Below are 16,884 nucleotides of genomic sequence, written 5' to 3'. Positions count from 1 at the left end.
CTTTTAAGTTGTAAGCCCAATTCGTTAATCTTCTCTTTCTCAATTTTCTTCAAATAAGCCTCTAAAGATATAAAATTTCCCCTTATTACTGCTTTAGCTGCATCCCAAAGATTTTGATATGATGTCTCATCATTGTCATTATCTTGGGTGAAATTGTTAATTGTTTCTATAATTTACTCTTTCACCCAGTCATTCTTTGAGATGAGATTATTCAGTTTCCAATTACTTTTTGGTCTATTTACCCCTAACTTTTTACTGAATGTAGCTTTTATTGCATTGTGATCTGAGAAGAAGGCATTTATTATTTCTGCCTTCCTACATTTAATTTTGAGATCTTTATGTCCTAATATATGGTCAATTTTTGTATAGGATCCATGAACTGCTGAGAAGAAAGTATATTCCTTCCTATTGCCATTCAGTTTTCTCCAAAGGTCTATCATACCTAGTTTTTCTAATATTCTATTTACTTTTTTAATTTCTTTCTTGTTTGTTTTGTGGTTTGATTTGTCTAAATCTGAGAGTGCAAGGTTGAGATCTCCCACTATTATAGTTTTACTGTCTATTTCTTCTTGTAGTTCTCTTAACTTTTCCTTTAGAAAGTTAGATGCTATACCACTTGGTGCATATATGTTTAGTATTGATATGGCTTCATTATTTATGCTACCTTTCAGCAGGATATAGTTACCTTCCTTATCTTTTTTAACGAGATCTACTTCTGCTTTTGCTTGATCTGAGATAAGGATAGCTACCCCTGCTTTTTTGGCTTTACCTGAAGCATAATAGGCTCTGTTCCAACCTTTTACCTTTATTCTGTATATATCTCCCTGCTTTAAGTGTGTTTCCTGTAGGCAACATATTGTAGGGTTCTGCTTTTTGATCCAATCTGCTATCCGTCTCCGTTTGATGGGATCGTTCATCCCATTTACATTTACAGTTAAAATTACTAATTCTGTATTTCCTGCCATCGTATTATCCCCAGATTATGCTTTTTTCCCTTGACCACCCTGATCCCCCTCCCCGATATTTAATTTACAGACCCCCCTTGTGACGCGCAACCCTCCCTCTTTTTTTTTTTTTTTAGGATCCCTCCCCCCTCCCTCCAAGTCCCTTCACTTATTCTCCTTTCCCTTTTCCCTTTTCCTCTCCCCCCTTTTAATGAGGTGAGAGAAAAATTCTCTGAAAAACAAATATGTTAATTATTTACTTTTTGAGCCTCTCCTGATGAGAGTAAGATTCACACAATGATTCTCCCCCTCACTAAGTTCCCTCAGATATGGTGTATTTTCTATGCCTCTTCCTGGGATGTAGTTTCCCTCTTTTTATCACTCCTTCCCCTTTTTCTGAACCGACCTCCTTCCCTTTATTACACCCCCCTTTTTTTCTTTTATATCAGTAAAATCAAATTATCCTTGAGTATTTTTTATATACCCACCACAGAGTTACAGTTCTCAAGGGTTCTGTGTACCTTTTTCTGTTTCTCTTCAGTCTTGTGTATGTAGATCAAATTTTTTGTTTAAGTCTGGTTTTTTTCTTAGAAACATATAGAATTCCTCTGTTTCATTGAATGACCATCTTCTTCCATGGAAAAAGATGCTAAAGTTAGCTGGGTAGTTCATTCTTGGTTGCGGTCCTTGATCTTTTGCCTTACGGAATATCAGGTTCCAGCCCCTTCTATCTTTTAATGTGGAGGCAGCCAGATCTTGGGTGACCCTTATTGTGGCACCTTGGTATTTAAATTGTTTTTTTTCTAGCTGCTTGCAGGATTTTCTCCTTTGTGTGGTAATTCTGCAGCTTAGCCACTATATTCCGTGGTGTTCTTTTTTTAGGGTCTATTTCAGAAGGAGTTCGATGAATTCTTTCCACATCTACTTTCCCTTCTGTTTCTATTATCTCTGGACAGTTCTCTTTGATAATTTCCTGTAAAATAGAATCTAGGCTCTTTTTTTGGTCATAGTTTTCGGGAAGTCCAATAATCCGCAGATTATCTCTCCTAGATCTATTTTCCAGGTCTATAGATTTTCCCAGTAAGTATTTGACGTTGTTCTCCAGCTTCTCATTTTTTTTGTTTTGTTTGACTGATTCTTGGGTTCTCTGTGAATCATTCATTTCTATTTGTTCCATCCTGACTTTTAAGGAGTTATTTTCTTCTTTCACAGTTTTTAGTTCTTTTTGTAAATGCCCAATTTCATTTTTAAATGAATTATTTTGCTCTATTGAATTTTTTTCCATTTCCCTAATTTTTTTTGAGAATTATTTTCTTTTTCCAATTCAGAAATTCTATTTTCTTGAGACTTTTTTATCTTTTCCAATTCAGAAATCCTACTTTCCTGTGTTTTTTTAACCTTTTCTAATTCGTAAATTTTGTTTCCCTGCATCTCCTGTGAATTCTTTATTTTTTCCAACTCCAATTGCAGGACGTTGTTATTCTCTATCATAGCTTCCCTTTCCTTTCCCCATTTTTCTTCAATCTCCCTCAATTTTTTAAGAGTTTCTTCTAGGAGAGAGTTATGTAATGGGGGGCAGGAATCGTTCCCCTTTAGGTTGTTATCTGCTGACTCTCTGCTGTTACCTTCCTCGGGGTTGGATACCCGCTCTTTCTCTGTATAGAAGGAATCTATGGTTTTTCTAGCTTTTTTGCTCATATTTAAAAAAATCTTTTGGGGTCTGTCCCTGGGGTAGGAAATTATTTATTTACTTCTTTACCAGCTTCCTCCCAGACCAGATGGATGCAGAGGCTCCTGCGCCTGAGCTAAGATGGAGCTCTGGGAGAGAGTTCCCCACCCCCTCCCTGGAAGTGCCTCAGAGGTGATTAGCGCTACTGTGCTTCGAGGGCGTAGAATAGTAAAGACAGCACAAAGCCCAGCCTATGTGTCCGGGTGGGGAGTGGATGTCTGCAGCAGGTCATGTGAAAAGCCCCTGTGCTCAAACTGGAAGTGTCTGCCAGAAACCTTGGTCCCTAGTTCAAAGTTTTCGCTTCTCTGGGACTTCCTGGAGCTGAGTTCCACTCCCTCCAGCTAAGCTAGGCAGTGTGTGTTGCCTTGGGCCGTATCCACCCACTTGTCAATCTCTTAACTATTCTCAGGAGGTAGCTGACGCCACACCCCCTGGTGCCGAGATCTGCTGAGTCACCTTCAGGGTCCAGGGAAAATCTAATCTGAGTTTTAAAATATTTTGGCTTTCTCTTCTGAACTGCTAAATAATTAGCAGAGAAGAGCTAACAGCCTGTGCCAGATTCCTTTACCTCAGTGGCTTATCTGATCCCAGAGCCCTTCCCAGCGCAATGGGCGCAGTGTGCCACTACCCCACCGTCTGTGCTGGTCTCTCTTATTCCTCCCCCGGGAACTGACCTTTCCTGTTGAAACTCCAGATTCTCTTCAGCTGGTAAGTCGTGCTTCCAGTCCTTATGGTATCTATCAGTCCTGAGCTAATTCTGAGACTTAATTTATCTAATTGGTTGTGAGGGAGTGAGGACGTTCACAGAGACGTGTGTTTCTTCTCCGCCATCCCCCCCTACCCAGTATTAAAGTGGTGAACACCACTTGCTTTTCACAGCCCTCCATTTTTAGGATCCCTCCCCCACCTTAAAGTTTCTCCCCTTATTTTACCCCTTTTCCTCAAAATTTCTGTATTCCCTTCCCCTTAGCTTACTCCTTCCCTTTCACTTTTCAATGAAGTGGAAGAAGTTTCACCATTAATCGAATATGTCGATTGAGACACACTATGTTCATCTCCCTCCTTTCTTTCTCTCAGATATAATAGGTTACCTTTGCCTCTTCATGAGATGTAGTCCCACCACTTTACCCTTTTTTATGATATAATTTCCTTTCCACCTCTAGTTTCTAAGACAAATTGTATATATGTTCTTTACATATTTTTTTGGCAGAAGTATAGTTCTCAAGATTTCTTTTTACCTTTTTAGAAATCTCTTGAGTTCTGTATTTGAAGATCAAACCTTTGATGTAAATCTGTTTTTTTCATCAAAAATAGATGGAATTCATTTATTTCGTTAAATGTCCATCTTCTTCCCTGGAAAACGATGCTCATTCTTGCTGTGTAAGTTATTCTTGGCTGCATACCAAGTCCCTTAGCCTTTTGGAATATCATGTTCCAGGCCCTTTGTTCTTTTAATGCGGACGCTGCTAGATCCTGGGTTATTCTTATTGTAGATCCTCCATATCTGAATTGCTTTGTTCTAGCAGCTTCCAATATCTTTTGCTTTGTCTGATGGTTCTTGAACTTGGCCACTATATTTCTTGGCGTTTTGATTTTAGGTTCCCTTTCAGTAGGTGATCGATGAATGTTTTCAATGTCTATTTTACCCTCTGTTTCCAGAACATCTGGGCAGTTCTCTTTGATAATTTCATCGAAAATGGTGTCCAATCTCTTTTTTTCCTCCCATTTTTCAGGGAGACCGATTATTCTCAAATCGTCTCTCTTGGATCTGTTTTCCAGGTCTGTTGTCTTTCTAATAAGGTACTTGACATTCTTTTCAATTGTTTCATTTCTCTGGTTTTGCTTGACTACCCCTTGGTTTCTCCTTGAGTCATTCATTTCTACTTATTCGAGTCTAATTTTCAATGATGTATTTTCTTCACTCACTTTTTTTATATCTCTTTGTAATTGTCCAATTGAGTTTTTTTCTTCTATGGAATTTTTTTTCCATTTTATCCATTTTATTCTTTAGAGAGCTGTTTTCTTTTGCCAGCTCACTAATCCTGTTTTCCTTGGAGCTGTTTACCTTTTCCAGCTCACTAATCTTGTTTCTCAATGATTTGATTTCTTTATCCACCCTGTCTTTAAATGCATGGGATGACTTCTCCAGGCTCTCTTGCCAAGCTTCCCTTTCCTTTTCCCATTTGTCTTCCAGCTCTCTTGTGAGAGTGAGAGCCTTTTTGATTTCCTCTATGAGATTCTTTTGTATTGAGGAGCAGCTCATATCCCCCTTAGGGGATTCCTCTAGGGACAGTCTGTTTTTAGTCTCCTCAGTGTTTGAAGTCTGCTCTCTTTATATACAAAAGCTGTCAATGGTTAGAACCCTTTTGAAATTTTTGTTCATTTTGTCAGAGTAGGAATCGAAGAAAAAAAAATTGACAAGAGAAACAATTGATCTGTTTTGCGGGGGATGGGGATGGATGGTATTAATGGGCTTCCTCTACAGACTGGGGGTAGGGCAGCAGAGAGCCACTAACAGAACAACGATGACTGTACTGAGTCTGCACTCTGAGGCTCTGAGAACGCGCTGAATCAGTCCAGGTGGGGGTTGGGGGTGGCCGGGTTCTGAGAGACGCAGGCTTTCCGGGGTTTCCCCCTTTCTTATCATCTCATAGGGGTACAAACATAGCATTGCTGGTATTCACAGTTTTCTCCTCCTTTGGCTATAATTCCAAATTGTTCTTCAGAAAGGTTGGATCAGTTCACAACTCCACCAACAATGCATAAATGTCCCAATTTTCCTATCTTTTCTTCAACTTTTATCATTTTATTTTATTAGAGTATAATTTTATTTCTCTATCTAGCACTTCCTTATTTAGGTATAGCACCATATTTGTTGCATAAAAGGAATTTAGCAGGACTCCTTCACCTATTTTCCCTAGCAATGTATATGCTCATAGAATGAAGTTTTCTTTGAATGTTTATTAGAATTCCCAAGTGAACCCATCGGGCACTGGGGATTTTTTTTCCTTAAGGAGTTCAATAATGGCTTGCTCAATTTCTTTTTCTAAGATGCAGTTATTTAATTAGGCATTCTATTTCCGGTTCACTTAACTTGGGTAATTTATGATTTCCTAAATATTCATTGATTTCCTCATATTTATTAGCACATAATTGGGCAAAATATTTGCCAATAATTGCTTTAATTTCTTCATTAGTGATAATTTCATATTTTTTGATACTGGAATTTGGTTTTCAACACTCTTTAAAAAAATCTAATTAATTAATGATGTATCTCAATGATTTTTCATAAAAGCAGCTATTGGATTTATTAGCTTAATACTTCCACTACATTTTTTTAATAAGTTAAATCTCTTGAATCTCAGATTTGATTTTGAGGATTTCCATTTGGTACTGAATTAGTGATTTTTAAATTTGCTCTCTTACTAGGCTTTTTTTTTTTTTTTTTTTTTTTTTTTTTTTTTTTAAGTTTCTGGCCCAATTCATTGATCTGTTCTATTTCTATTTCACTGATATAAGAATTTAGAGAAGTAAATTTTACCTTTATTTAATGCTGTTTTGGTTACATTTCATAAATTTTGGTATGTCATCCCATTTATATCATTCTCTTTTACGGGCATTTATTTTGTATCCAGCTTTACTAAAGTTAATTCTTTTTTAGTATTTTTAGTTGATTAACTAAACATGCCATATCATCTGCAAATAATGATAGTTTTGTTTTCTCATTACCAACTCTATTCCTGTCATTTCTTTTTCCCCCTCTTATTGTTAAAGCTAACATTTCTAATACAATATTAAATAGTAGTGGGGATAAGAGACAACCTCATTTCACTCCTGAGTTTACTGGAAATGTTTCTACCATATTATTCCCATTGCATATAATGCTTGAATATGGTTTTAGATAGATGGTATTTATCATTTTTAGGAAAATTTGATTTATTACTACATCCTCTTGTTGTTGTTGTTTAATATGAATTAATATTATATTTTGTTGAATGCTTTTGTCTGAATATATTGAGATAATTATATGATTTCTGTTAGTTTTGTTATTGATATAGTCAATTATGCTGTTAGTTTTTTCTGATATTCAGACAGCTCTCTATTCCTGGTATAAATGCTATGTAACCATTTTGTATAATTCTGGTAATAAGTTCCTATAATTGCTTTTTGAAAATTTATTTATTCTTATTGTCAGTTACATTTAAACCTTTTCATTTCTTTTTACAAGTTTTGAGTTCCAAATTTATAGAAAAGACATGCCATTCGCCAAATGATTAGTAGCTAAAGCATATAAACAGACAATTTTCAGATGATGAAATTAAAATCATTTCTAGTCATGTGAAAAAATGTTCTAAATCATTATTGGTCTGAGAAATGCAAATTAGGACAACTCTGAGGTACCATTACAGAATTCTCAGATTGGTTAAAATGACAAGAAAAGATAATGATGAATGTTAGATGGAATGTGGGAAAACTGAGACAATATTATATTACTGATGGAGTTGTGAACTGACCCAACCATTCTGGAGAGCAATATGGAACTATGCCCAAAGGGTTATCAAACTGTGCATACCCTTTGAACCAGCAGTGTCTCTACTTACCTGCATTCCAAAGAAATCGTAAAAAAAATGAAAAATGATTGATCCTAACCTAATACCTTATACCAAGAAAAAGTTGAATGGAATAATGATTTAGACATAAAGAGTGTTACTATAAGCAAATTAGAAGAATAATCTCAGTTCAGTGAGGAAGGAAAGAATTTGTTGCCAAAGAAGAACTAGAGTACATTCTGGAATACAAAATGGATAATTTAATTTTAAATTAATGTGATTTAAAAATTTTCTGCACACACAAAAAAAATCTGTACAAGCAAAACCAATAAAGATAAGAAGGAAAGCAGTAATCTGAGAAAAATTACTTCCAAGGGCTCTGATAAAGGCCTAATTTCTAAATATAGAGAGAGAATTAATTCAAATAAAAATTAATAAGAATACAAACCATTATCCAATTGACAAATGGTTAAAGGATATGAACAATTTCAGATGAAGAAATCCAAACCATTTCTAGTCACTTGAAAAGATACTTTAATTCATTATTGGTCAGAGGAATGCAAATTAAAACAACTCTGAGATACAACTACATACCTCCCAGATTGACTAGGATGACAGGAAAAGATAATGATAAATATTGGAGGGTATGTTGGTGAAGTAAACTGATCCAACCATTCTGAAGAGCAATATGAAACAATGTTGAAACAATGTCCCTTTAAACAAGCAATGTCCCTATTGGGCCTGTATCCCCAAGATATCATAAAAAAGGAAAAAGGACTTATGTTGGCAAAAATGTTTGTAGCAGCCCTTTTTGTAGTGGCAATGAAGTGGATACTGAGTGGATGTCCATCAGTTGGAGAGTGGCTGAACAAGTTATGGCATATTACATTTTTGGAATAATATTATTCTATCAGGAATAATCAGCAGGATGATTTCAGAGTGGTCTTGAGAGACTTACATAAACTGATGCTAAGTGAAGTGAGGAAAACTAAGAACATTGTATGCAGCAACAATAAGATTATACAATGATCATTTCTGACAGAAATGGCTCTTTTCAACAGCAAGGTGATTCAGGCCAGTTCCAGTGGTCTCATGATGAAGAGAGCCATTTGCACCCCAGAGAGAGGACTATGGGATCTCAGTGGGAATCACAACATAGTATTTCACTTTTGATGTTGTTTCTCTTTGCTTCCTTTTTGTTTTCTTTCTTTCTTTTTTCCCCCCTTTTGACCTGGTTTTCTTATGCAGCATAATAATTGTGAAAATGTGTATTGAAGAATTGCACATGTTTAATATATTGAATTACTTGCTAACTGGGGATGGGTGAGGGAAATGGAAGGAGAAAAAATTTGGAACACAATATTTTGCATGTTGAATATTGAAAATATACATGTATTTAAAAAAATTAAAAATAAATAAAATTAAATAAAAAGTAAAACAAAACAAAAATGTGAGTTCCACATTCTCTCCTTTGTCCCTACACACAGTTCCTATTAAGAAACTATATGTGAAGTTATGCAAAACATTTCCATAGATGAGAAAGAAAACATAGAACTCTCTTATTGTAAAAACAAACAAAAACACCCAAACAACAGCAACAATAACAAGAACAATCTTTAAGAAAAGTAAAGTTAGTACTCCTACTGATGAACATGCCTTTTTGCATAAGATCATAATGAAATCCTTTTTGTTTTTTCTTCAAAGAAAAATAAAACTTAAAGGGAGAGAAAGAAAAGCAGGATTGGAGGGAAAGAGAGAGAGAGAAAAAGAGAGGTCAATTTCTTATCCTAAGTCCTTCAGAGTAGATATGGATCATTGTACTACTCAGAATAAGAAAGGCATTTACAGCTGGTCATTGCAGATCATTGCTATTAATTTGCATGTATGTGTGTGTATACATATCTATCTATCTATCTATCTATCTATCTATCTATCTATCTATCTATATCTATATCTATCTATCTATCTATCTATCTATATATATATATACATATATACATATATACATGTATATGTATACATATACATCTCCCCATCCAATTGAGCCAGACCTTTCCTGAAATCCTTGCAAAGTATCTTAAGTTGGAAAATGATTATACTATGAAAGTTTGTGGATTCTGTCACTCCAGATTCTATTAAGAGGCTTGATTTAGCATTGATTCTGAAATTTTGTTTTTAAATTTAGGATTAGATTATTTAGTTTTTTATTAATGATTTAACTGTTTTTCCCACTGCCCTTTGATGAATTTTATCTTATTGCATTAAGATCTGAAAAGAATGCATTTAATATTTTTGAATGACTTCTGGGAGTAGAGCTAGAAAACTAAGCAGGAAATCAGTGTAGCACTCTCATATTCACCAAAAAACAAACATAAAATAGTTTCCACACCAAATCGGGGCAGAGAAGAATCATCAAAAATACTGGGAGAAATAAATTGTGAGCCCAAAAATCTTGAAAAATTAGCAGGAAATGTGTGAGGCAAAAGGGGAGCACAATGCAAGTCAGGAAGCAAGCCAGTAGGAAGCCCCACCTCAGGAACCATATGTAGAAACTGAGAACCAGTATGGTGGAGTAAGCAAATGCCAACATTGGATCCCCAAAATATCCCAGTATAGTCAGGGGAACAGGGAGACTACCTCTGACAAGGGTCACATGCTTCAGTCTAGGTCCTTGAAAACAGGCAAGCTCCAGAGGCCAGACCTCCTTTCAGTGTAGCCCCAGATAAAGAAGTAAACTCTAACCTTCAGGCACCTAAGCAAACAGGTACCTGCCAGTGATTGGATTACCCTGTCCTTTGTCGTATTGGGGGTGAATGCAGAAGCTCCTCAAGGGCCTCAATACATGCCAAACACTATCACTAACAGCTCAATTTAGTACCAAGCAGGCTGTAAGACCCTGAGGGCCTCCAGCAGTGCTAAAGGATGAGCAAAAGAGATCTGACCATAGAAAGTTATTATGGTGACAGAATAGATGAGGGCAACTATGTGAAAATATCTATGGGCAAAATGCCAATGAAAAGTTCTTATTTTTTTGCCCTTGAATTATATGATTTTTAAGCTATTTTTTGAGCTCTCCTAAAAGTCCTTTCTGGGCCTGAAACCACTTTGTCTTTTTCTTTAGGGATGGGGTGGGGTAGAGTAGCTGACACTGCTGGAGGCTTATACTGAGCCAATGTCCGAGTGTTTGTGCCTGCCTTCTTCTAAGGCTTTTTCTGCACTTTTCCAGAGATACACTGAAGCAAGTAGCAGTTTAACCACTTGTGGCTGCCTGTGTGCTTAAGTACCTCTAGGTTTGAAATTGACCTCTTTTCCTAGGGCTACACTGAAACACATGAGTTCTGGCCCCTGGGGGTTTCTTGTTTACCAGGGAGCTATCCTAAAAACTCGGAGCTGAAGTTTGCCTGTTCCCCTGGCCATGCCAACATGGAGGTACATGGGAGGTGCTGGTGTTAGCTTTTGCCTAATTCTCTGAGCTGACACTCAGAATCTACTGCTGGTTTGCTGAGGTGGAACCTGATGTAAGTTTCCTGAGATGCTTCTTGTTCTGGACTGCATTTCCCATTTATTCTAGGGAGATCTTTCCTGCCAATCTTCCAAGATTCTTAAACTCACAGATAGTTTCACTCCATCCTTTTGATGGTTCTGCTATTATAGAAGTTTCATTGGGGAGCAATTTTATGTTTTTTGGAGATTAATGTGGAAGACTCAAAATGATTTATTATTTACTTCCCGATCTTGACTGCTGAACACAATGTTAATAAAAATAAAAAACAAAACAAAACACACCTTTTTAGACATATGATAATATTAACTACTAATACTAAAGTTTATGATTCCATCAGTTTCAATATCTCTCATTATCTTTTAATTCCCATCCAAACATACTTTTTCCTCCTTTCTTAGATCTGATATTAGAGAGTTAGGATCAGAGAAAAAAGAGAATTAATATTTCTATCTGCTAGAAAGAGCTTATTAATATTTCAAAATAAATAGTTTTTCTTTTTAAATCTATGATTTCATCAGTGAGGATTTTTCTTGCACTAACTGAACCTTTAACAGAATCAAGCTGTTTTGTCATTTATGACTAAGTAGTCAAGGGATAGTACTATCTTTCATCAGTACTAGCTTATCAAAAACCCATATATCATCCAGCATACAATAAGCTCAGTACTTCAGAAGTATTTCAGAAAACATTTGTGTTTTCATCAACATAGATATTCTTTCCACTTGTTCAGCTCCTTAAGAATTTTAATAAGTTGACTTTGTGAGTTAATGATCTTTCTCCAAATCAATTGGTGCTCTCTTTCTGGCAATTAATTCTTCTAAATTTACATAAGTGTTCCCCTAAACAAGAAAGTTCATTGCTGTATTCATGTTCAAAGACTTTCAGAAAGTTAAGACATAAAAGAGCTTCATCTGATTTTGCTTTAGACAACCAATTGTCACTTCTACATTATGATAGGGCACTGGAGTAAGAATTTAATGGAATTGATAAGATTGTTTCTAATTGTTTTTGTTTGTTTGTTTGTTTGTTTGTTTTTTTGTCTGAGGCAACTGGTGCTACTGACTTGCCCAGGGTGTCACAGCTAGGAAATGTTAAGTGTCTGAGCCCAAATTTGAACTCAGGTCCTCCTAACTTCAGGGCTGGGTTTCTATCCATTGTGCCATCTAGCTACCCCTTTCAAAGAGCTTCCACTTTACTTTTCAGGCCAGTAAACAAACTGAATTGCCTTAATTTTGTCACCCAAGGAACATTGACACAATCTCTATTTTTTTAAATTATGATTAATTTCACAATCCCTACTAAAATTGGAAGGGGACAAAAAAGTTCTCTTTTCCATCTTTCTGTCTGGTTTTCATTGTCATTTCTAATGCTGCACTTGAGTAATCAAAATACTCCTCTCCATCACTATATGTTCATGTTGCATATGTGTATTAAGACTAAATGATATGAGATATCTTCTTATTGAAGTATATCTAGAAACATGATTAAATGTGATTAGTTTAAAGTTTTAAAAATGAATTGTTTCTTTGTTATTCTAGAACGGCCCTTATGATTGCTGTCACTCAGGAATCATCAGATTTGGTCACTCTGCTTCTCCACCATAATGCTGATCCCACTATCCAAGATGTGTATGGATGGACAGCTGAGCAGTATGCTCAGCAATATGATTATCCTCTGTAAGTGCTAACATAATTCTAAATGTCTTTATGTAACTGCATCTAAAAGAATTTTTCCTCCATAAAATCGAAAGTGAATATGGTTTTTATACTTGCATAATGTAACAACTGTCTGGCAAAGTCCCTGGAAAATTCCAGCTCTTCCAACTGCCACATGTTCAGAATAGCCCTGGGCAAACAGGCAACCTCTTGAGGATAGACCTCTGTTTCATACTTAAGGATCCTAAGAAGAAATTGAGCAAATGACCAACTCAAATTATCGAAGTTGAGTACAACACGGGCAAAAAAGATATGAGCTAGAACCACACAAGTCTGATATCAGAATTTTCAGAAGTAATAATGATAATAACTGCCATTTTAATAGTGTTTTTAAGATTTTCCAATGTTTTACATACATTTTCGTATTTGATCTTCACAAATTCTATAATATAATAATAATTGTGTACATTGATAGAGGCAGTGGGTTTTGTTGTTGTTTATTTCTTTTTTAATGTCTTGCAGACATCTCTCACTTGTAAGAGACCTAAAGTTAAGGTTTAGGGAAAATCACATTATATCTTGGATATCTTCATGTGAGTGCTAATGAAAAAGAATCCTATATGTTAATGGCCAACATTAAGTATTCACAGGCAGTTTGTAGGGGTAAATATGCTCAATTTGGTGTCAGAAGTCCTGGGGAAAGATCATCCCTCTCACTGTGTGTGGACAACTTGTCTGGACAACTGGATCCTTTCTGGGATTTAGTTATTTAACTGATAAAAAGATTACCCTTAATGCCCTTAATAAGCCTTTTCAGTTTTAAGCCTACAATTCTATAGTACTGTGACTCTGAAGACAAATGTATTACATCTCAGTTGAATGATTAGTATTGCTTTATTAAAGACTTTATTAAAACAATAAAAATATTAAAAGTGTCTAATATTTGAGATACATAAAGATTTGTTGCATATATTATTTTATTTGGGTGATGCAGACTTATTTTGTTTACTTTTTTTTTAGACTTACTTATTATCAACAAATTGAAAATCAGAAAGACTGTAATAAGCCCTCTACATCCCAAATCAGCTGTTCAGAGCAACCTTCTGGTTTTGGATTTGCTTTCAGTGTACCATTCCTGTACAAAAAAGGTAGAACTACTGATAAACCCAAATAAATAGTTAATTAAAAAATAAGCGCTATCTTAAAATTCATACATTCTCTATTTTAAAATAATAGAAACTTTTTTATCTTTGGTTAATGAATTAATTACCAAATTGTAGGTCTACTACCCTGAAACTACAAAGCAATGTTTGTGTCACTTTTATCTGCTTTATCTCCCCAATAAATGTTAGGCTACACTATCAATTTTCTGACTTCCAAATTATTTTATAAATGTTTAACCAAATTATTCTACATATGTTAAACCAAAATAACCAAATAACTTAACCAAAAGTGAAAACTCTTTAACACTTAAAACATTAAATATTACATTTGATAATATAATGTTTTTACGCTTAAATGTGGGGTAAATAAATGATACCATTTCTTATGATTTAATATAAATTGAATGAAATTCGCCAAAGATCTATCATATCAAACTTTTCTAGTATTCTATTTACCTGTTTGGCTTCTTTCTTATTTATTTTATGGTTTGGTTTATCTAATTCTGAGAGTGCAAGGTTGAGATCTCCCACTATTATAGTTTTGCTGTCTATTTCTTCTTTCAGCTCCCTTATTTTCTCTTTTAAGAATTTAGATGCTGCACCACTGGGTGAGTATATGTTTAATATTGATACGGCTTCATTATTGATGCTGCCCTTTAGCAGGATATAATGCCCTTCCTTATCTCTTTTAATTCAATCAATTTTTGTTTTTACTTGATCTGAGATGATGATGGCTACCCCTGCTTTTTTGGCTTTACCTGAAGCATCGTAGATTCCTTTACTTTTAGTTTGAATGCATTACCCTGTTTCAGGTGTATTTCCTGTAAACAACTTATAGTAGGATTCTGACTTTTAATCTAGTCTACTCACTGATTCCTCTTTACAAGGGAGTTTACCCCATTCACATTTATGGTTAGAATGACTAATTCTATATTGCTTGCCATCCTGTTAACCTCTGCTTATGTTTTTAACCTTTCCTTCCCTCTTACCCCCCTACCCAGTATTAAACTTGTGAACACCACTTGCTTTTCACAGCCCTCCATATATTTTCCCAATTTGTTACTTCCCTTCTAATCTTGTTTGCATTAGTTTTGTTTGTACAAATGCTTTTTAATTTGATGTAATCAAAATCTTCTATTTTGTGATCAATAATGATCTCTAGTTCTCCTTTGGTCATAAATTTCTTTGTCCTCCACAGGTCTGAAAGGTAGACTATCCCCAGTTCCTCTAATCTCTTTATGATCTCATTCTTTATGCCTAAATCATGGACCCATTTTGTTCTTATCTTGGTATATGGTGTTAAGTGTGGGTCCATATCTAATTTTTGCCATACTAATTTCCAGTATTCCCAACAGTTTTTTTTTTTTTCAAATAATGAATTCTTATCCCAAATGTTGGTGTCTTTGGGTTTGTCAAAATCTAGATTTCTATAGTTGTACCCTATTTTGTCCTGTGTACCCAATCTTTTCCCCTGATCGACTAGTCTATTTCTTAGCCAATACCAAATGGTTTTAATGACTGTTGTTTTATAATATAGTTCTAGATCAGGTACAGCTAGACCAACTTCATTTAATTTTTTTTTCATTACATCCCTTGAAATTCTCAACCTCTTATTGTTCCATATAATTTCTGTTGTTATTTTTTCTAGGTCATTAAAATAGTTTCTTGGGAGTCTGATTGGTATAGCACTAAATAAATAGATTAGTTTGGGGAGCATTGTCATCTTTATTACATTCGCTCGGTCTATCCAAGAGCACTTAATGTCTTTCCAATTATTTAAATCTGACTTTATTTTTGTGGCAAGTGTTTCGTAATTTTGCTCATATAATTCCTGACTTTTCTTTGGTAGATGGATTCCCAAATATTTTATAGTCTTGACAGTTGTTTGGAATGGAATTTCTCTTTGTATCTCTTGCTGTTGCATTTTGTTGGTGGTGTATAAAAATGCTGGAAAATTATGTGGATTTATTTTGTATTCAGCAAATTTGCTAAAGTTGTGAATTCCAATAACTTTTTATTAGAATCTCTTGGGTTCTCTAACTATACCATCAAACCATCTGCAAAGAGTGATAGTTTGATTTCTTCATTACCTACTCTTATTCCTTTAATCTCTTTCTTGAATCTTATTGCCGTGGCTAGCATTTCTAATACAATATTGAATAGTAATGGTGATAGTGGGCAACCTTTTTCACTCCTGATCTTACTAGGAAAGGTTCCAGTTTATCTCCATTACCTAGTATGCTTACTGATGGTCTTAAGTATAGGCTCATGGCTATTTTAAGGAATAGTCCATTTATTCCTATTCTCTCAAGTGTTTGTAGTAGGAATGGATGTTATATTTTATCAAATGCTTTTTTTTGCATCTATTGAGATGATCATAAGCTTTTTTAAAATTTGATTATTAATATGGTCAATTATACTAATAGTTTTCCTAATAGTTTTCCTAATATTAAACCAGCCCTGCATTCCATTCCTTGTATAAATCCTACTTGATCATAGTGTATTATTCTGGGGATGATTTTCTGAAGTCTTTTTGCTAATATCTTATTTAAGATTTTAGCATCAATATTCATTAAGGAGATTGGTCTATAGTTTTCTTTCTCAGTTTTCAACCTACCTCGTTTAGTATCATCAGTGACATGTCTGTGTCATATAAAGAGTTTGGTAGGACTCCTTCATCCTCTATTTTTTCAAATAATTTATATAACATTGGGGCTACTTGTTTTTTAAATGTTTGGTAGAATTCACATGTAAACCCATCTGGTCCTGGGGATTTTTTCTTGGGGAGTTGAGTAATAGCTTGTTCTATTTCTTTTTTCTTAAATGGGACTATTTAAGCAGTTTACCTCCTCCTCTGTTAATCTAGGAAGCCTATATTATTGGAGGTAGTCATCCATTTAAAATTGGGCAAAGTAACTCCTTATTATTTCTCTAATTTCCTCTTCGTTGGTGGAAAAATCCCCCTTTTCATTTTTAAGACGAACAATTTGTTTTCCCTTTCCTTTTTCTAATCAGATTTAACAAAGTTGTATCTATTTTATTAGCTTTTTCATAAAACCAACTCTTAGTTTTATTTATCAATTAAAAGGGGTTTTTTTCTTTCTTTTTTTTTTTTTTCTTTCTTTATTTTTTTACTGAGGCTGGGGTTCAGTGACTTATCCAGGGTCACACAGCTAGGAAGTGTCAAATGTCTGAGGCCAGATTTGAACTCAAGGCTGGTGCTCTATCCACTGGGCCACCTAGCTGCCCACTATTTTCAATATTATTGATTTCTCCTTTTAATTTTAGAATTTCAAGTTTAGTTTTTGGTTGGGACTATTTAAGCAGTTTACCTCCTC

General features: G+C 34.9%; 1 protein-coding gene across 3 annotated transcripts in view; it reads left to right on the top strand.

Moving 5' to 3' along the window:
* LOC141544609 (uncharacterized) overlaps positions 1–16,884 on the top strand; it is a 119,299-nt gene that overhangs the window by 54,446 nt on the left and 47,969 nt on the right. For all 3 annotated transcript variants that reach the window (XM_074270987.1, XM_074270986.1, XM_074270985.1), the window contains exons 8-9: positions 12,267–12,404; positions 13,404–13,531. In XM_074270987.1, the coding sequence (XP_074127088.1) occupies positions 12,267–12,404; positions 13,404–13,531 (266 nt within the window). The remainder of the gene's footprint in view (positions 1–12,266; positions 12,405–13,403; positions 13,532–16,884) is intronic.

The sequence above is a fragment of the Sminthopsis crassicaudata genome, chromosome 5 (genome assembly GCF_048593235.1).
Source record: "Sminthopsis crassicaudata isolate SCR6 chromosome 5, ASM4859323v1, whole genome shotgun sequence".
NCBI lineage: Eukaryota > Metazoa > Chordata > Mammalia > Dasyuromorphia > Dasyuridae > Sminthopsis > Sminthopsis crassicaudata.
This window is presented reverse-complemented; position numbering and strand designations above follow the sequence as displayed.